This window comes from Equus przewalskii, chromosome 12 (genome assembly GCF_037783145.1).
Source record: "Equus przewalskii isolate Varuska chromosome 12, EquPr2, whole genome shotgun sequence".
NCBI lineage: Eukaryota > Metazoa > Chordata > Mammalia > Perissodactyla > Equidae > Equus > Equus przewalskii.
Window position 1 is genome coordinate 2,402,220 of NC_091842.1, and position 21,285 is coordinate 2,423,504.

Sequence of the window (21,285 nt, forward strand, 5' to 3'; positions counted from 1 at the left end):
AGATTTCTCGGGCTCCGGGCATGGTGGCACAGCGCCAGGGCTCAGAGACGGTTCCCTCCTGGGTGCCACCCCCCCCCCACCAGGGGCGGCCTGGTCAGGTCGACACCCAGGGCTGCTCAGGTGGCGCCGCTGGGGCGTGCGCAGGTCCGAGAGAGGAAATCCGCTCCTCTCCATCTCATCATCCTGCAACCCGGCCCCAACCAGCCACTGTCCAGGACACCAACCACTTCCTCCGTTCCTGGAAGAGCAGAGCAGAGGCATGACAGATGCCACCAGGGCCCCAAACAGCACCTCTGGGAGATCCAGCCGAGAGCCTGCAGTCAGCAAATCAGCCAGGCCTGGATGGAGTTCCAGCTTACCAGCTGTGTGACCTTGGCCAAGTTACTTAACCTCTCTGAGGCTCAATTTTCTCCCGTATAAAATGGAGAAGACTTTCGGGATCAGGAAGTAAAAGAATGTTTACAAAGTGCTTGGGACAGAGCAGCAGCTCAAAAAAAGTGAATATTCGCCAAACCCAAGAGCGGTGGCCCTTCATCTTTGGGGGATTATAGGACCCTTGGGAATCTGAAAAAGTCTGGACTTTTTTTCCGAGAAAAGTGTAGGTCTACACATGCAACACGATTTCCAGGGCTCCGAGCTGTGTGGCCGGTGTCCTTGGAGGCAGACTGGGCATCCGTCACTGGTGCCACCAGCCCGGCACAGGCTCCTGTCCAGAACCCGGGGCACGGGCTTGCTGTGTGGGCAGAAGCCCCACTGTGCGCCTTAGGGGGGCAGCCCCCGCGAGCCCTGGGCTGGCTCCAGGGGAAACACTCGGCTGGCAGACCCTGGCGTGACAACCCAAGCTGCAGCCGGCTCTGCAGAGACCTCTGAGCGGTCCCAGCGCCCAGCTCTACCCGGGGTCCATTTCCCTTCCCAGGCAGCCCGGGGGCTGTGCATGGCTGGGCCGCTGACTAATGGGACCCAAGAGCTGGAGGAGATGATGCCAGGGGTCTCCTTTGAAATCCCCAGGGGGACAGATTCCCCAGGGCTCCAAACCCCAGCCTCCCGCCGACATCACCGGTTCATCCAGGGAGCGACCGAGAACACGGCGGCTCACTCCCGACTTCTCTCCTTCCACCCCATCTTATTAACAAACATACAACCCCCGCCGGCGTGCTGGGGCCTGGCTGCAATCCCTCGGGGTGGGGGGGGGGACCCCAGCCACAAGCTCTTTTCAGCTCTTTCCCCCCCGCATGGCTTACCTTCACCCGTCCTTGTCCCCTCCCACCCCCCCAGATTACAGGCAAGCCGAGAGTGGTCATTGTGCCAGGCCTGAGAATCCTGAAGTCAAATAAATATAAACCCATCAGCAGACCTTTCACTCCGGGACTCTCTTCCAGCCACGTCCGTCCCCTCGGCTCCGAGTGCGTTCCGAGGAAGCTCGGCCTCTGAGTGGGAACGTGATTGCCTCGGCCGGGGGAGAATTTACTGTTTAACTTGAAGCAGGATGGAAACAGACATTTTGGCTCTCGCATCTCGCCGCGTGGCGGTTTATCCGGCCCCGAGGGACCTCCGCTGACCCTCCGGAATCACGGTCTCTCCAGACCCAGCGCGGTCCGACTTGTGCCTGGGGCTGTTCTGGAGGAAGAAACATCCCTCCCGGGCTCCTGGAGGGCCGCTCTCTGTTTGAAAAGGCAAGTAACTGAGAACCGAAACAACAACCATTTAACGCAAGGTAAGAATTTATTTCAGTCTCATATAAAAGAAACCCAAGCGGCAGTCCTGGGCTCCAAAGTGTCATCAGCCACTCTGACTCCTTCTATCTTTAAATTCTACCATCCTCTGTGCAGGGTTTCCATCCTCAAGGTCACCTCAAGATCCAAGAGGACTGCTGGAGCTCCAGCCATCACATCTGTATTCCAGACAAGAAACTGGAAGAAGGGCTGTTTGTCTGCTTTGTCTCTTCTCCTTCTCCATCCTTGCCTGACATTTCCTTGATTACCCTAGCTTCAAGGGTGGCAGGAAACTATGGTCTTTGAGCTGTGCCTCATTTGGCCATGCCCTATTGGGTCCATACCTGAGAAGTTTGCATCAAGGAGAACAATCTAGAACCCATAGGGCCTTTGCTACCCACTGTGGAGGGAAGCACAGCTTTCTTGCAGCCCCCAAGCTGCTGGGCAGTGGGGAGCCAACCTGCCAGAGCGCCTTAACCCACCGTGTTCTCTGCCTCATGCTGGATGAAGCCGGGCCGCATGTGGGAAGGTGACACACACTGAGAGACAGAGAACAGTGTGCTGGGAGGGCTGGAGTCGGGGGACACAGGGGTACAGACAGCGAGACCCCCGGGCAGCCTCTGAAAGGACGGGCCCGTCCCAGGGTGACCGTATAATTTATCGTCCAAATCAGGACGCCTCCCAGCCGAAGGGGAGCTGTTAGCGATCACGCCCAGACCCCGAGCCCGGTGTGAATCAGGCCCGTCCTGGGAAAGCCGGACATATGGCACCCTCCCTTGTCCTCCTCGGGACCCGGGGCCTGAACCCAGCCTGCAGGTCAGGAAGGTGGTGAGAGCTGAGAAACTCTGCAAACTATCAAATTAAAAAGAAAAAAGAGGTTGAAAACAAGGAAATAGAGAAGTTTTAATGCAAGAAAGATAAGAGCATGGTGCACGTTCCCCTGTCCCGCCTGGGGATGTGCATCTCACGTGTCCCAAGGGCTGAGGGGTGCCCTGGCTTTCGGGGTCCCTGCCCCACAGGGAGCACACCTGTCCCATGCATTACATTCAATTGCTGCTCCGGCTCCCGACGGGCCGCTGGCCTCGGGCCTGGCTGCGTGTCCTTTGAGGGGCCCCGCCTCCCCGCTAATGCCAGCAGGGCTGGACCGCTCAGCCAGGTCAGCCCTGGGCGGAATAAATACGCCTTGCTCCCTCCCGAGCGCGTCTGTCCCCACAGCTGCACCTGCTCCCTGGGGCTCCCTGGAGGGACTCCCCACCGGGTAGACCGAGCCCCCAGGCCGGGGTGGCCCTGCGGACAGCAGGATGCTCCCTCGCCCCCACGGCACTGCCCGGTGGTGGGGGGCGGTCCGGACGCCCCTCCCGAGCCCCCGCTCAGACTCAGGGCTGCCGCGCCTCACAGCTGGTCCTCGTCGACCCAGACGGTCTTGCGCTGCTCCTCGCCGATCTTGTCCTTGATGACGCGCAGGAGCTCCTCCACGCTGCCCCACATGTCGGCCTCCACCGTGGCGTACAGGCACGGCAGCGCCTCCAGCTCCTTCTCCTTCAGCCGGCACAGGCGCAGGAACTCCTCCTCCGTCTCGGGCCGCGGCAGCATCTTCCTGCGGGCAGAGGGCGGGGGGACACGCGGGCGGCTGTGGCGTGGCTGGGCTGGGCCCCGCGGCGTGGGCCCACTGTCTGACCCCCGGGAGAACCTCGGGAAGTGGCGCTGTGCCCACCTGGCCACCCCGTGCCGGAGGCCTCCCCAGTCCTCCCACTGAGTGCCCCCTCCCCTTCTGTGTTTCTCCATCACGTCCACCGCCTCTAGCACGCTATTAGTGCATCTATTCTGTTCCTGATGCAAATCCCAAGAGGTCGGGATTTAAGAAAAGTTTCTTTTTTAACTGTGGTAAAGTACACACAAAATAAAATTTGCCATCTTGCCAATTTTTTAAGTGTACAGCTCAGTACTGTTGAGTTTATTCACGTCATCGGGCAACCATCTCCAGAACGTGTTCATCTTCCCAAACTGAAACTCGGTCCCCATGAAACGCTGACTCCCTCTTCTCCTCCATCAGCCCCTGGTGCCCACCCTTCTACTTTCTGTCTCTGTGAATTTGATGACTCTGGGGACCCCACAGAAGTGGAATCACACAGTATTTGCCCTTTTGTGACTGGTTTATTTCACTTAGGATAATGTCCTCAAGGTGCATCCATGTGGTAGCAGGTGTCAGAACCTCCTTCCTTTTTCAAGGCTGAATAGTATTCCCTTGTCTGGATGGACCACATTTTGTTTATCCACTCATCCGTCGATGGAAACTGGGGTTGCTTCCACCTTTTGACTATTGTGAATAGTGATGCTATGAACACGGGTGTACAAATATCTCCAAGACTCTGTTTCTGATTCTTTCTGGTATATACTCAGAGGCGTAAGTGCTGGATTATATGGTAGTTCTATTATTCATATTTTGGGAAACTCCCACACTGTCTTTGATAGCGGCTGCACGGTTTTACATTCCCACCAGCGGGGCACCAGGCTTCCAATTTCTCCCCAACCTCACCAACGCTGCTCGTTTCTGGTGTTCGGACAGCAGCTGTCAGAGCGCGTGTGACATGGGGAGGTGGGGATTTCTGTCTCCTTTGCTCATTCATGGGCTCCCTGGTGCCTGGCACTTAGTAGGTGCTCAGGAAGTAGTTGGGGAGAGAGACCTCTCTCAGTCCCAGTTGCAGGCGTGTGCGAGGCGAGGTGGGGATCAGAGACAGATCACACCACGTGACAGCCAGGCCCCAAACCTCAGTATCACCCCGATTCCTCTCTCCCCATTGAACCCCATAGCTAACCCTTCAAAAAACTGCACAGGCTGGACCTTGAACAGGATCCAGAATCGGCCCTCTCCTCATCGCCCCCCAGAGAGGATCTGGGTCCCAGCTCTTGCCCGGGTGGTCCTAACGTCTGTGTCCACACGGCAGCCAGAGCAAGACTTTTAAGTCCTGCATCCGATCACGCAACTCCTCTGCTCACAACCTTCAGTGGCTCCCGTCTCACCCAGACTAAAATGTCACATCCTTCCCACGGCCGACACGGCCTGGCATCCTCTGGACCCCCGTCGGCTGCAAGGTCAGCTCTCACTGCTCTGCCCATCGCCCACCACACTGGCCTCCTCTGGGCTGTCCCTTCCTTGGGGTCTGGGCGCCAGCTGTGCCCTCCGCCCGGAGTGCATCTCCTGCAGCACCTGCCCGGCCCCCCTCACCGCGGCGGGTCTGCTCTGACGTCAGCTTCCTGTCTGCCTGGTCCCGCAGCGCCCATTCCTCCCTCCCAGCATCCGTCCCCTGGACATGGTCTATGAGTGTATGTTCCTGTCTCCATTGCTGGAGGTCAGGGGCCGTGTCCACCCTGGACTATGGTCCGGCCCTCAATAAGGATTCACTAAAGGGACAAGTAGGGTGGCGGTGGGGGTGGGGCTGACACAGCCAGCTGTTCTTGGTGGGAACCCCAGAGGCTTGAGGGGTGGGAGGGAGAAGGAGGGGTGCTTTAGGGCCCGGGGGTCTCGGAGCCTTACCTGAACCTCTTGATGTTCTTCTCTGACACCCGGATGAGGAGCACGATGGGGTAGATGCTGGACCTGATCAAATCTTTGGTGCAGTTGATCCCGGCCTCCAGCAGACAATGCTTGTTCTGTAAGCACAGCGGCCGGCGGTGAGTAGCGGGGCCCCTCCTCCAGCCTGATGGGTGCCTGGGGCGGGGCCTGTGATGCAGGGTCAGGCTCACGGGACAGAGACAGGGGGCGAGAGCCCTGAGTGCCACCTTGGCTGAAGTGGGGACGGACCCAAGGCGACGCCCACTCTCCACAAGACAAGGCCCCCACCCGTCCGGACACCTGGTCCCCCTCTGCTGTGCACGGCGACTGGTGATGGCAGAGCTGAGGCACCCAGCCCGAGGTGGGTCAGGCGGCGTGAGTGAGTTTTAATAAAAGTCAAAATGAGCATGGAGGGCGCCTGCTATCCTGCTCGGCCCAAGGCATCCTTGGTACTCGGCACAGGGTAGAGAACTCCTAAAAGGGGGGCGGGCTGTGGGCCCTGGGCGAATCTGCAAGGTCCTCAACCAGGGTTCCCCATGGCCCATGGGCTTGTCATTTCTATAGAAGGACAATCTCTGTTTTGCTGAAGGCGTCACTTCAGAAACAAAAACCCTGCATCAAAGTAGGACACGAATACAGCAAAGTGCACATGTTCCTGAGCATACAGCTCAGTGCATTTTCACAAACTGAGCGAGCCCGTGGGACCAGCACCCAGGTCCAGAGGTGGGGACGACCAGCCCCAGAGCCCCCCATGTTCCTTCTGGTCACTGTCCCCTCCCCGCCAGCGTGGTCACTACTGGGACTTCCAACGGCATGGATCCGTCGGACGGAATCACCTTTTCGGCTAAAAGTACCTTGGCTCCAGCCCGGCCACTCGTTTTCCATGCCCTCCGGCTGTCAGATTCCCGAAACCCCTGGTGCCCATGTTTAAAACCAAACCAACGGCTCAAGGCTGGCTGACGGCTCTGCCTGTGCTTTCCTCTGAGTGAGTGACAACATGGGGAGGGCGTGGGAATGACTGTCAGCTGGACAACAAATGAGGAGTTCCTGGCTGGGCTCCCGCTCCTGCCACCCTCAAGGTCACTGCCCACCACGGAGCAGAGCCCCCAGTCTCTGGGACAGTGCTCAGCTGCCATGGGCTGGAGCCGGGCTTTCATAAAGCCCCAGAATGAGAAAGAACTCGGTGCGCAGGGCCGATAAGGGTCACCCGGCCTGGCTCCAGAAGACTCTAAATTGCATGCAGACACCTCTCCTGCATCGCGGCCAATAACCCTTCAGATGCTCCATTTTCCCTCGTTTGGCAAACACGATACCTGTCACCCACCCGCCTCTCGCTGTCTCTCGCCCTGACATGCTCACTCTCTATCTCTGGCCCTCGTTATCACAGGCAGACACACACAGGCCTAAACAACGCGAACTGGAACACCTGCATCAGGAAGCCATCGGAAATAGAAAGTGGTTTCAAAATATAAACGCACGTCAGGGCCCGGAGAACGAGGGCGTGGAGAGAGACAGTTAATACGGGGCAGATGAGCGCGACAGGGAAAAGGAGAAAGTGTGCCTGGGGCAGGTGGGGTGGATGTGAAAGCAACTCTGCATCTGGCCCTCGTCCACGGCCCAGGTGATCGGGGGGGGTGTCACCCCCAGCCAGACCCCCAGCCCCCATCTCACCTTGGCTGCCACAGCTTCAATGTTGGCGGGAACGATGCATTCAAAAGTGTTGGGGTTCTTTTCCCGGGAGTAGATGATGGTCTCTGTCTTCTGCTTCCTGAGGAACTCGTCTCTGGTGACAACATCTGCGGAGAGACGGGCCAGTCCTGAGAGCGGGACAAGGTGGCCCCATCCAGGCTCTGCCTCCCCCTCCTGGGCTCGACAGAACTCTGTGTCCAATCCCCTTCTGGCCACGTTTACATGACTCCTGCCTGCTTCACTAGACGGCGAGGCTTCTTGAGGGCAGGGTTGAAGTCACGCTTCTTCACGCTCCCCACGGCAGCCCACGGAATAGGTGTAGGGTAAACACTCATGGTTTGGCTTCTCGGCAATAAGTTTCATTACAAGGTAGCTCAGGCACCGTGGTGCAGTGTCGATCACCAGTCGCTCATCATGAAGGACTTCCTGTTCCATCCATCTGTCCACCCATCATCCGTCCATCTATCTATCCACCATCAATCCATCTATCCATCTACCGCTCATCCATCCACCTACCTATCCATCATCAATCCATCCATCCATCTATCTATGTATCATCTATCCATCTATCCATCATCCATCCACCTACCCACCCATCATCCATCTACCCATCATCCATCCATCTATCCATCATCAATCCATCCATCCATCTATCTATCTATCATCCATCTATCTATGCATCATCAACCCATCTATCCATCTACCCATCACCCTTCCATCTATCTACCCATCATCCATCCACCTACCTACCTACCATACATCCATCTATCTATCCATCATCAATCCATCTATCCATCTACCCATCATCCATCCATCTATCTATCCATCATCCATCCACCTACCTGCCTACCATCTATCCATCTACCCATCATCCATCCACCTACCTATCTACCATCCATCCATCTACCTATCCATCATCAATCCATCCATCCGTCTACCTATCATCCGTCCATCTGTTTATCCATCATCAATTTATCCATCCATCTAACCATCATCCATCCATCCATCTATCCATCATCAATCCATCCATCCATCTATCTACATATCATCCATCCATCTATCCATCATCCATCTACCCACCCATCATCCATCCATCCATCTATCCATCATCAATCCATCCATCCATCTATCTACCTATCATCCATCTATCTATGCATCATCAACCCATCTATCCATCTACCCATCACCCTTCCATCTATCTACCCATCATCCAGCCACCTACCTACCTACCATCCATCCATCTATCCATCATCAATCTACCTATCATCCATCCATCTATCCATCATCCATCCATCCATCTATCTATCATCTCCTATCATCCATCCATCTATCATCTCCCTCCCTCTATCCTACCCATCCATCCATCCACCCACCCATCATTCATTTATCTATCCATAATCCATTCATCCATCTACCCACTATCCATCCATCCATCTACCCATCATCCATCCATCCACCTATCTACCATCCATCCATCTATCCATCATCAAACCATCCATCCATCTACCTATCATCCATCCATCTATCTATCCATCATCAATGCATCCATTTATCTACCCATCATCCATCCATCTACCTACCTACCATCCATCCATCTATCCATCATCAATCCATCCATCCATCTACCTATCATCTTCCATCTATCTATCCATCAATCCACCCACCCATCATCCATCCATCAATCTATCCATCATCAACCCATCCATCTATTCATCTCCATCCATCCATCTACGTATCCATCCATCCATCCACCCACCCATCTATTAATTTAATAATTCAACATTTATTGAAAATTTACTAAGGGTCAGGCATTAAGAATAAAAATAAGATGAAAACATAGCTGTTGTACTCGAGGACCTACAACCTAACTGGGGAGAAGAATGTGGGACACAGATATAACTTAGTAGGTGCAGTGAAGGGCTACCTATTGTGGGAGCACTGAGGAGGTGTGGCGGGAAAGGGGAGCGGGCAGACTTCCTGGAGGAGGAGTGCTCCACCACTCACTTGCTGGGTGACCCTGAATACGTCTTTAACCTTTCCGGGCCTCAGGTTCTCTGTTTGTGAAGGAGGAGGGTGGGGAAAGGCCAGGCCTGGCTGGCTGGGGGGAGCCCACATCAGCCCCTAGTCCAGCGTGCACGCTTACAGCGTGGTGGAAGTGAACCGGAAGGGATCTGGGGCGAGCCAGCAGGCGAGGAGCTCTGGGGGAATTCGGGGGAGGGAGGAAGCCTCGAATTCCTGCCCTGACAGCGCCCAAGGCCAGCTGGCCATGAATGCACCAAGGGGATGAAGGGATGCATCTGCAGAGTTCAGGGGCCCAAGTGGGATTTCAAGTCAGGCTTTTTACCAAGCCTCCTACAGGCCAGGGCGTCAGCTGAAAAGGCGTGGAGCCTCAGGGGGGAAATGAAGTTCCTCTCCTGGAGCCTCCCTGGAGGGCATATGTGGCTCCTGGGGGTGCACACCCCAAAACGGTTCCTGCACCCAATAGCTGGGCCTGGGAGGGCCGTGCAGGCACATGGGCCCTGTTGAGAAAGGAGGTGGGCACTCCGGTGGCTGCAGCAGCTGGTGCTCAGAGAGGCTGGGCCCCTCGCAGGCCACCTGCCTCAAGGACTACCATCCTTCCTGCCCACCAACCACACCGTCTGCTGAGGCCCTCCTGGACGGGGAGGGAGCACGCTGCGGGGGCCACAGAGCCCCACAGAGCCAGCACCCTCAAGCCCTCGGGAGCTTTAGTGCCAACATTCAAGGCCGTGGACCTGGGAATCCGTGTGGACCCAGGAGGCGGGTCTGCTCCTGCTTGGACCCTTACTGTGGGGCTTCCTGAGAAAGGTCAGTGGCAAGGGCAGGGCTTCAGGCTCACGGAGGCCCATCTGGGCCAGGGATGGTGCTGACCGCTGGTTCTCAGCCTGGGCCCCACGTGAGAGCCACCGGGGGCCTTTGCATAAACTACGTGCGTGCAACGGAATGCTTCTCAGCAGCAGGAGGAGCGACGACACAAGGGATCTCAGCAACATTATATTGGGTGGAAGAAAGAGGCATACAAACGATCCCACACGGCATGATTCCATTTATAGAAAGTTCTAGAAAATGCAAACTAAGGTGTGACAGGAAGCAGAGCAACGGTGCCTGGGGCAGGAGGTGGAGGGAGGGACAGGATTGTAAAGGAGCCCCAGGGAGCTCTATGGGGGGATGCAATGCTCTCCATCCTGGTTGTGGCTGTGCTTGCAGGAGTGTACACGCTCGTGTAAACTCATTCAAGTGCACACTTACAATAGGAGCATGTTGTTGTATGTAAATGGTACCTCCAAAGCTTGCCTTAAAACATTGACACCTCTACTTCTCACCCATTAGGATGTCTATTATTAAAAAAAACCCAAAAGAGAAAATCACAGGCGTTGGTGAGGATGGGGAGAAAGTGGAACCCTTGTGCACTGTTGGTGGGGTTGTAAAATGGTGCAGCCAGTGTGGAAGAGAGTGTGGCAGTGTCAAAATTAAAAAAATAAACATAGAAGGACCACGCGATCCAGCAATTCCACTCCTGGGTGTACACTCAAAATTACAAAGGGCAGAGACTGGAGCAGATACTCGCACAGCCGTGTTCACGGCAGCACTATTCACACGGCCAAAAGGTCAGCAACCGCAGTGTCCACTGGCAGATGAATGGATAAAGGAAATGTGGTCCATCCATGCAGTGGAATATTGTTCAGCCTTAAAAACGAAGGAAGTTCTGACAACACGCTCCAACGTGCATGAACCTTGAAGACAATATGCTAAGCGAAATAAGCCAGTCCCAAAAAGACAAATAGCGTGTGACTTCACTTGCTCGAGGACCTAAGAGTCATCAAGTTCACAGAGACAGAAAGTAGAAGGGTGGGCGCCAGGGGCTGGGGGAGGGGGATGGGAGTTAGCGTTTAATGGGGACAGAGTTTCAGTTTGGGAAGATGGAAAGTTCTGGAGATGGGTGGTGGGGATGGCTGCACAACAACGTGAATGTGCTCCACGCCACTGGATTGCACACTTACACAGGGTTAAAATGGTAAATTTGATGTTTTCTTTATTTTGCCGTAACTAAAAAAAAACACCCCAGACACCTGACATTTAATTGGTCTGGGGTGGGCTTGGACACCCACAGTTTTAAATACAGGCGATGCTGAGGATGATTCTAGAGAACGGCCAGGATTGGGGCTCCACGCTCTGCCGTGCAGGGTACTATCGTCGTCCCCCAGGCACACACGAGGACGCGGAGGCCCAGAGCTATAGGGTGGCTCGCCTCCTGCCTAAGGGCCCAGAGTGGGGACCCCAAGTCGAGTCTCCTGGCTGACCCCGTGACCTTTGCCCTGTCACCCTGCGTGTAAAATGGGGAAGACAAGGTCTGCTCTCCTTGCTCCCGGGGCTGCTGTGGGACAGAGGCAACTCAGAGAGGGGGGCCGCGGGAACTAAGGCTGCATTCTCCCCCGACCCGTCCACACCCAGCGCTTCTCCAGCCCCGAGGCGACGTGACATGACACCACGTGATGGAGGAGGAGTGGCGGTGGGCGGGCTCCCGGGGCGGCGTGGGGTGCTCACCTGGCTTGCACATGGTGAACTCCATGGCGCCCCCCGAGTTGAGCAGCTTCTGGACCAGCGCCTTGGCCAGCATGGTGGGCGTGAAGAGGACGGGCCGGCGGCGCTCGCAGTAGAAGGCACGCACCAGGCTGTAGGGGATCAGGCTGAACTTCTTGCCGAGGTCGCTCTCGGGGTCCAGCTCTGGGAGAGGACAGCAAAGGACCTGCTGTGAGACCCCTGCCCGCCCGGCGGGGTTGGGCGGCACGGAGACCCTGGGTGCCCTCTGGGGAGCCTTGAAAGTGTGTCGGCTGACTGCAAGCCCACGGGCTCAGGATACCCTTTGGCCATCTCCAGAACGTTGATGAGGTGACCTGTGGGCCGGGCCCCATTCTGGGAGCTGTGGTGACAGCGCTGACCCAGGCAGAGGGGGGCCCTGCCTCTTGGTGCTTTTGTGTCAGGGGGTTGGTGGTGGCGGGGAGCAGACAGAGGCGTGTAACGCACACACACTGATCACTTTGGCCGGCGCTGGGCTCCGAAGAAGGGGCCTGGGGCAGGACGGTCAGTGACGGCTTCACTGAGGAGAGGCAGGGACTGAGTCCGGCACCCAGAGAAGGAGCCCGGCGAGGAGAGCTGGAGCAAGAGCGGGCTGGGCAGAGGGCAGGGCGGATGCAAGGAGAGCGAGACCAGCGGACTGTCCCTTTACTCCACCCGGCCCCCCGAGCCCCGCCGAGCCGTCCCAGCCCTGAAGCCCCAGGTCCTCCTGTGGGAGGAGGGTTGGTTTGCCATCAGCAGGGCCTTCCACAGGGCACTGGGCACTGGGCGGCCCCTCGCCAGCTTGATGAATGGCAAGAGGCACGCAGAGGGGAGAGAAATCAGTAAGTGACCACCTGACAGCAAACAGCTCCAATTAACATGGGCATCTGGGCTCACACCAACCATAGCCGGTGTTAGTTAGGGGCGAGCTTGGCGGGACGCTGCCCCCGGGGGCTGTGTGGTCCTCCCAGCCAAGGCCAGGCAGCTCATCCCCAGGTGGCATCCCCCATTTTGAGGAAGCACACATCCCAGTCCCGTTGAAGGGACCCATGTGGCCCACCGGGACCTGTGAGGCCACGGGACCTGCAGGAGGTGGGGAGGGGCCAGGCAGCCAGCGCCCTACCTTCCTGCTTCTCGGTCAAGAGCTTGGTGGCATCCAGCGAGGACCGGGCCAGGCTCCCCAGCGGGCTCCCCGAGACGATGCGCACCCGCTCGTTGCTGTTCATCCGTTTGTACTTGTTCTCAGACCTGCTGACGAACTGGAGGACACGGGGGGGGGGGGGCAGAGGACGGCTTCGAACCGGATCGAGCCGCCTCCATCCGGGCTCGGGGAGGCTCTGTTCGGGTCCCAGCTCTGCCCCTGGGGCCAGGGTCAGTCGCCTCCCCTGTACAAACAGGAGACACCCAGCAGGTCGCCCGAGTCCTTTGGATGTTGGGGATGTCAGCGTAGGGAAATGAGCGAATGAACGCCACTCTCTCCCCCACAACCAGGCAGGAAGCCTGCTGGGGGCTGGCCCTGAGCAGACCCTCAATGAGGCCCCCCGATAATCCTTCTGCCTTCTGGGGGACCTGTGGGTGCAGCCCACGTGGGCCCACGGGCACCTGGAGTGGCCCAGCTGTGCCGCCCCAGCTCCCAGCCCACAGACTGCCCGCCTGGTGTGTGCGCGCAGAATGACTTCGTCTCCTGTGACACCGTGCTCTCCACGCCCCCTGCCTCGGTATCCCCGAGTCTTCCGGTGGGGGGAGGCCTGTTTTCTTCTACAACTCAGAGTTGGGTCCTGGAGGGCGGAAAGGGACGCCCCAGCGGTGGGCATGGAACCGGGCTCCCGCCATACTCCATGGGCTCCTTTGGGTCTCACCATGTCCTCCTTCTGCATGGAGCAAAGTCCAGGAGCCGGGGGGACCTCAGACTTTGCCAGGGCTCCCTTCCACCTCCGGGAGTGTCTTTCTGCTACCTGTCTGTGTCTACCTGGGTTTTAGGGTCACACCATTAACCACCTCTTGGGGTTCCCTCTGTTCCATCATAGGATGGAGCAGTGGAGGGATCATGCTAGCTCCACGGAGGCCAACATAGGAACAGCCTCAGGGGGCTACATCTTAGTAATTACTCCCTCAGCTTCTGTCAATTGGTGATGGAGGAAATGGCCACACAGAATGCTTCTGCATTTATATGAAACTGTTTCTGAAGTTATCCTCCACTATGCTGTTCGATGTCTTTTGTATAATGGTCCATGCCCCCCCCCCCCCCCCAAATTACTTTAGAATTAAATACAAGGGAAAAATTCTTTCTGGTCCTGAAGAGCTAAAACGTTTCTGTGGTCAGAAAAGATTTAAAGAAGCTGCTGGGTTTCCCTTTTTCCCTTGGCTGCCAGGATGCTCGAATTTAATGCTCCATCTGAGGGACAGAACTGACCTGGATATCTGCAATGTTTACTGATACATTGTTTCTGATTCTTCTTTTAGTACTTGAACAATCGAGTTGCTTAAGTATCTTTTGGCCTCAAATCTTTTCATGACAGCAGGGTTTGCTACTGTCTCCCAACCTGCCACCTGGATAAAATGTTGTGGGAGATATGAGGTGCAGTGAAAAGGTGTGAGTGGTGTGCAGATGCAGAACACCGCTATTCTGATACAGGCTTCTCTTCTGGGTAGGGAGAGGGCAGAGCCACAGCAAAACGGGGTTGAGAAGTCAGTCGGTGCTCTGGGGAGCTTTACCTGAAGGAGTTGGCCAAAGAGGAAACTTGCTCGCGAGAGGCGGGGGCTGACCCGGGGGTCACTGGTGGAAAGCGGCTCTTCAGGTTGCAGGGTGTTCTGAAATCAGTTCAGCCATCGGTCAGACCGCTGGGCTGGGCAGGACGTGCCAGCACACTGACGCCATGGGGAAGCAGAGACGTGCCCCCAGACCCGCTCCGTGCTAAAGGCGGAGGAGCCCCAGGCACGGGTCAAAGTGTTCCAGATGGGGAGCAAGCCTGGAAGGGTACGAGGAGCCCCGAGACTTGTTCCAACAGAGACCAGAGACAGCGGAGGGAAGGCCTGCAGCCCAGCCAGACTGAAAACCGGCTGGGCCATCACTGTCGCTTTAAAGTCAGAGGCCGTGGGAGGACAGAGGGTGGGGCTCCTTCTGGAGGGGCGTCCCACTCCGGAGGCACCAAGTCCCCTGAATCCATCGTCCCAATTAGATTAATGGCTCCCACTTATTATTCCTCAACAGAGACCCCGGGAGGTGGTTTGAAGCCGGCAGGGCCGCTGGGTGACCTACCCGGAGGGTCCTCAGGGTGTGGTGGGCCGTGTCCGCCTCCTCCCGGCTGCCCTTGTGCATCAGACGCTGCAGCTTGACCAGGAGGAGCTGCTGGGCTCTGGGGAGGCGAGAGGGGAGGGTGAGGCTCAGGGGTGAGCTCGGGGAGGGGGCGTGTGCCCAGCCCTGCGCAGGGTGTGAGCGTTGAGCCCCAGGGGCACCCCAGGGAACACATGGTGCCTTGAATCTGGCCTTAAATCCTGCCTCCAGTGCTGACTCTGCAGGGCCGTGGCAAAGTCACCTAACCCCTCTGACCTCAGTTTCCCCATCTGTGAATCTGGTCTGCTGATGCTGACCTCGCAGGGCCGGCCTGAGCAGCTTTCCAGACACCTGGTGTGCCCAACCAGGGGAGGCGGATGCTCAGCCCTGGGCGGCTACTGCTCTGTACTTACGTAAAGAGGTTGGGAGATGGCCGCCTGTAAAGAAGTGACTAGGGAACCCAAAAGAGCATAAAACTGAAGCTGTCCAGGAACGACAGAAAGGAGGCGCTCTGAGATTTACTGGTGAAATGGGATTTTAGAGAGCAGCATCCCCGGAGAGCCTTCCAGGAGGAGTGGGGAACGGGGGACCTCACTGGTCAACAGGCACAGGCTCCCCCTCCAGCCCCTTTGCCGAGCTCCACACCCCCCAGCCCCGCCCGGGTTCCGGCCTCACCGGCTGTAGCTGGGGATGGTGCCCATGTCCAGGTCGTGGTCTGTGAAGGGGTCAACCCGCGCGCACAGCCACTCGTGCCTGTCCTGGTACATGGTGTCGCGGACGTGCACCACGTCATCGCACTTCAGGGACATGGAGCAGGCGTCCAGCTGGCTGGAGATGTTCAGGTTCAGCCGGATGTAGAAGGAATCCCCCGACGTGATCAGGCCTTCCTCCATGTCCTTCAGCAGCTTCCGGTATCCTGTGGCAGGAGAGCAGGTCAAGGATGCACCAGCTGTCCATCGGCAAAGGGCCTCCTGTCACTAAGAGGCCCCCAAGAACAAACTCCCTCACTCTGTCACCCCCAGATAACGCACCCACATGATACACTCCTCTTAGAGTTGGTGGCTAGAAAAAAGCCTGTCCCCCCTGATCAATGAGTAGTGGGTCACTTATGGGTTTCCCTTTTTGCCTTGGCTGCCAAGAAGCTCAGAGAGAAATTCTGTGCCAGGTTGCTGCAAATCTAGAATCTTTGTACAGTCTCCAGGCCTTTCCCACCATCACACGGAATGCGCATGATTTTTGTTTTTCTTTAATTGCTGCGCAACTTATGTACAGTAAGCTGCATACATTCTTAAGTCTTCAGTTTGATGAATTTTTGCAAATGTGTATACCCGGGTAACCACCACCCAGAACCCTCTCTCCTGTCCCCTCTCTGTTAACACTCTTCACGGTAACCACTCTCCAGGCTGGCTGTGCCTCACTCCATAGAAATGGAACCAACAGTATGTGCTCTTCCACGTCTGGCTTTGATTGCTCAGTACTGTGTCAGTGAGATTCATCCGTGATGCTGCGAGGTAGCACCCTGTGTTCTTTTTCATTGCTGTATAGTATTTCACACGGTGTTGATTTATCCTTTCTCTGGTGTGCACATTTGTGCCGTTTCCATTTTTTGGTTATCATGACTAACTCTGCTATGAACCTTCTCACACGTTCGTATCTTTTGGCGGACATATGTACTCATTTCTCTTGGATACATTCAAAAGAAGCGGAACTCCCAGATCATTGATTATGTATATATTTAGCGTTAGTTGATGTTGCCAAATGGTTTTCCAAGGTGGCAGGACCATGGCAAATGTTGTTTTAACCTTATTTAACCCAGTCGTCTTTTAGGATAAATTTTAACAAATCTCTATGGTGGGAAGCAGGGCCTAAAGCATGAAAGCAATAAAGGCAGCAATGTGTACGTCTGTGACATAAATCCGTAATACAAACCCCAAAATCAGTGCCACAAGCAGAGAACCGTGTAACACGGTGGGGGCTAAGACGGCCCAGAAAGAGCTTGTCGAACATCAACCCCACACGTTCCAGGGAGATCTGAGCCAGCGGGCTGTCTGATCAATGTGTGTGGAGAAATGGGGGGTTCCCAGTCGGGTCCTTCCCACCCAGCTGGTCGGGGGTCAACAGGCAGCGCCATCTGAGCTCTCCGCCACCTGGGCGGAAAGGCCCTACCAACAAGGCTCTGCCAAAAGCATCCTTTCTTTCACTGGATTCCAGACTGCGGGCTATGCTGCTGGACAACTCGGGGGGCACTGTTCACATTGTGTCCTGTGGCACTGCTGGCCAGTGGGCAGGGCACTGCCCAGAGACTTTCTGCTAGGCTGCAAGGCCAGGCCCGGGAGAGGGCGGGAGTCTGGGTCCTGTGTTTGGGGACAGAGCATCATTATCATCTTCTGCCCCGACCAGGCCCTGCCGGGAAGGAGCGGGGACGAGCAGGCAGCCGTGGGAACGGCTAAAGAGAAAGTGGCTATTTATGCTCTGTTGAAACATTCATGAGCGCTGGTGGTTAAAAATAAGATCCAGCTGCAGAGATAATCATGCAGGAAAAAACCCAGAGGTGAGAATGAGAACTCAGACGCTGGCAAATGGAAGACAGAGCTCAGAGCTCCCTGCCGGGGAGTCTTGGCCGAGAGAGCAGAGGCAAGATGCAGAGGCTGCCGGGGGCCAGACGAGCAGGTGGGGCGAGGCCTGGCTGTCCTGCAGCCGGGAGCTCAGAGTAAAAGGCCCAGCCCACGATGTGGCTCAGAGGACCTGCTGGTGCCGGAGTGGCTAGCCCGGAGCCGTGGCCCACATCCGGGCTGAGAAGCCCGAGAGGGCACGCAGACTTCAGCCTGGTGGGGAGAGGGGCAAGGTGGGCCAGGCCGGTGTGCAGCCATGGGCTGGGGGCCCTGGCCCCCTCCTGCTGGGTCCGGCAGTCAGTCCACTGTGGCTGGGTGTGCTGCTTGCACCAGGGCAGGTGTGCGCACCTGTGCTCAGGTGCATCTCCCTTCTGGCCTGCTGTCCCACGCCTGCCCATGAGATCCTCCAGAGGGAGCCAGGACCAGCTCATCCATCCCGCTGAATGGACAAGCAAGATGAAGATGTTTGTCCAGGGTCTCGCCCCACCTGGCGGCCTCCCAGCCGTGGCCAAGGGCAGGAGCGCATGGCGGCCTCACCTTCCTGGTTGACCTTGTAGTGCAGAGTGATGGGGCCGCTGCACCTCTGGATGGTCCAGTGCGCCTCCTCCTTCGTGCACGTATCCAAGGGGACGCTCTGCTTCTCGCCTCTGATGCAGCCTTCTAGCTAGAGAGCAAAGACACACTGTTTTTCCTGGGCTCCGCGGGGCAATGAAAGCCTCTCTCCCCCCCACCGACTAGTTCAGCGATGGCCACAAGGAAGAAAGCACCCCTCTTAAACGGGGGCTCCCGTCCACCCCCCGGGGCACGCGTGTGCAGGTGTCTGCACGTGGCACGTGCAGAGGCAATAGAAACACAAGCGAGGAGCTGCAGAGAAAGGCCTGGAGAGGGACTTGTGGCGAGGAGCTGATGGCCCTGCCACCTCCCAGCTCCCTCCTGCTGGCCGGGAATCCGCAGCTTAATGCAAGGCTGCGGGTGGGGGTGGGGGCTTGTCCTCTGTCAGCAGTAGGTGTGCAGACGGTGTGCAAATGGAGGGAAAGCCACGGGCGCTTAGGCTGGGCTGCCACCTTCCCCAGCCCCAGCCCCTCACCAGCAGCAGCTGTTGGCCCTCATGCAGGCCCGCCTTCTCGGCCAGGGAGCCCGGCTTGACCGAGTGGACGAAGCTCCCACGCGCGTTGCCCCCGAGCAGGGTGAGCTGGGAGATGAGACCGTCGCCGTTCAGCGTGGTGTGCTGCACCGAGGGCCCGGGACCCCGCACGTGCCCCACGGACGTGACAGACGGCCGGAAGGGTCTGCGTCAGGATATAAAAGAGTGGTTAGGTGGCTCTCATGAGGACACCGCTTCCGGGACACAGCAGAGGGCGGGACTCGGGGCGCAGCCTCCTGGCTTCCTCGGACGCCCTGGGAGCGGCAACAGCAGCTGCTGTCAGTAAGAGTTGCAACTGGCTCCTGCTGTCAAAACACAGACAGGAAGCTGAGCCGCCCTCCTGGCCGCAGTGGCCACAGGGGGACATCATCACTGTGAGACCTGGGGTCATGCACAGGGCTGACCTTCTGCATCGGCTGGGCTGCCCGGGTGCACTGGCTACCCTGCTCCTTCTCGTGGACCAGAAGGGCGGCTGTGGGCGTGGCCCACTGGGCTTTGATGGGTCACAGGTGGGGCCCGGGCCAGTCGGACATGGGAGTCCCCCTACCTTGGCTCTACCAGGCTGTGTGGCCCGGGGCAAGGCCCTTCCTCTCTGGGCCTGATCAGGGTCAGGCCAAGTGACTTCTGACTCTGAGACTCTGATTCTAGAATTCGGGAGTGACATGGATGGTCCACTTTGTGGGGGACCCAGAGGGTGAGTGGCCTTTACCCTGTCCCCCACCCTGGCTTCCCCTTTCCCATGACCATGGTACCTTTCTAGAGAGAACTTCCTGAACATGAGGTTGACCTGCTCCAGGTCATAGGCGTCCAGGCCCTCGGACTGGTGGGAGGAGGAGGAGGAGTGGATGGAGGGGGGGCCAAAGGAGTAGCGCTCGTGACTGTCATCTGCAAAGGAGTGAGGCGCCCGTCAGGACCTGGGAGTGGCCAGGGGTGGCCCGAGGGCGGCCCCTGGACTGGCTGGGATGGCCAGGGGAGGCAGGCCAGGGTCCTGGCTGCAGGCTAGTCTGGTGGCTCTGGTCCCTGCCCCTCCCTGCTAGCCTCCTGGGAAATTCTAAGCACCCCGCCCCCCAACGCTGGGCGAGGAAGCTGCATCAGAGTCAGCTGGTCCCTGAGGCCCCCCAGGGGCATAGGGTCGGGTCTTTGAATCCTCTCCAAGAGAGCTCGTCTCCTGCCTCCAGGAGTCCCCTCTTAGTGGGAAGCGTCACCAGCAATCAGGATCTTAAGACTCCTTTTTGCATCCGGAAAAGGGGTCTCCATTAGCAGGTGCCGGTCCTGGTTTGTAATCGGGGTCCGTATTTTCATTTTGGGACCACCTTAGGTCTCACCACCATCTACCGGCTTCTTGGCCTATGGGACGGGGCGGGGCTGGAGGAGCAGAGTCTGGACCGAGCACAGAAGCACCCCCTCTCTCCTGAACTCAGTGAGACCCCGAGGACCCAGGGAACGACACCCCCTCCACACAGCTCAGGCTGCTGGGATGGACAATCTGCAAACCCTGCTCTGGGCTGATAACAGAGGCTTCTCTGCACAGGGAATCTGTCCCGACATTGCAAAATGCTTTGGACGGCTGCCCAGAATTCTCTCCCCAGCTCTCCCCTTTCCAAAACTCCTTCAATTCTTCTTATTACCCAGCTTCCATTAGGTGCTAACCTCTCTTTAACACTTGATAGCTTCTGATGGTCCCCAATTAAAGAGAGCCACTAATCTTCCATTTTATCTGCTGGCAGCTGAGCTGGCGGGGGGGTGGAGGCAGCATTGGGGGAGCCCCAGAACCGAGGGGGCTGGCAGGCCACACCCAGAGGATTCAGAGCCAGGCTCCATGCTGCTGGCTCTGTGGGGGCCAGGGGACGCTGCCACCATCCTGAGGCACCGAGCCATCTCCTGAGAGGCCCGAACCCTTCCTGCTCCCCTCGCTCCTGCCCGCCCAGTCAGATGCTCTCGGTATGTGCATTGGCATCTGTCATCCCCACTGGTCCGCAGCTAGACTGCCGCAGTCTCTGCCATAGCAAGGACTTGGGGACATCTTTGTGTTCTGTGCATCTGTAACAGGGCCTGGCAAAGTGTGGAGGCTCCAGGTCTGCTGGGCTGAACTGGGCCTCCCCGGCTGTAAGGGGTGGGGGCCGGCGCCACGCGCTCATTGTCTCCCTAGGGACTGAGCCCTTGTTCCCGCCTCTCTGCACCGCGTGTTCCGGGGCCAAGGGAACATCCCCTCCATCGTAGGGGATGGCCGTTTTAGGACTACCACACACGCTCCATCTCCCCGGTGCCTGCCCGCCCCACACCTCCAACTTCAAGGGAAGAAAAGGAATCCTAATTGCCACTCCCCCCTCAATTCTAGCCTCCTCCCCCATTCCTACTGCTCGTCTCGTTCGGGCTGGTTAACAGAGGGATTCTTAGGTGGTCTCCTTGCTCCCAGCCCACCCTCACTCTACTGCTCCTGAATCTCGCCAAGGCTCTGTTTCTTCATCCCTCAAATGGGGGTAACAATAGATTTCTGCAAACAGTTGCTGAGAGTCAAAGGGGACCAGGCACGCAGGGCGAGCGCGGCCGCAGCGCGTGGCTACAATCATGAGAGCCGCTCTCTTAAAAGCTCAGACCTGACTCTTCCTGCTCGGCAGCTGGATGGCCCCAACCGCCTCCAAGACAGAGGACGGCTCCTCAGGGGGCCTCCGGCCCAGGCAGCGCATCACCAGCGCCTACCTTCCGTGTGCGCAGACAGCACTCGA

At 57.5% G+C, this 21,285-nt stretch overlaps 1 protein-coding gene across 3 annotated transcripts in view; it reads right to left on the bottom strand.

Annotated features, from left to right (window-relative positions):
* Positions 1–2,590: 2,590 nt before the first annotated feature.
* Positions 2,591–21,285, bottom strand: part of CARD11 (caspase recruitment domain family member 11) — a 114,571-nt gene continuing 95,876 nt past the window's right edge. For all 3 annotated transcript variants that reach the window (XM_070567260.1, XM_070567261.1, XM_070567259.1), the window contains 11 exons: positions 19,312–19,444; positions 18,503–18,704; positions 17,953–18,079; positions 15,479–15,719; positions 14,789–14,885; positions 14,245–14,340; positions 12,653–12,788; positions 11,518–11,697; positions 6,937–7,061; positions 5,248–5,363; positions 2,591–3,309 (listed from right to left, as the gene is read on the bottom strand). In XM_070567260.1, coding sequence (XP_070423361.1) covers positions 3,105–3,309; positions 5,248–5,363; positions 6,937–7,061; positions 11,518–11,697; positions 12,653–12,788; positions 14,245–14,340; positions 14,789–14,885; positions 15,479–15,719; positions 17,953–18,079; positions 18,503–18,704; positions 19,312–19,444 — 1,658 coding nt within the window. In that variant the 3' untranslated portion in view covers positions 2,591–3,104. The remainder of the gene's footprint in view (positions 3,310–5,247; positions 5,364–6,936; positions 7,062–11,517; positions 11,698–12,652; positions 12,789–14,244; positions 14,341–14,788; positions 14,886–15,478; positions 15,720–17,952; positions 18,080–18,502; positions 18,705–19,311; positions 19,445–21,285) is intronic.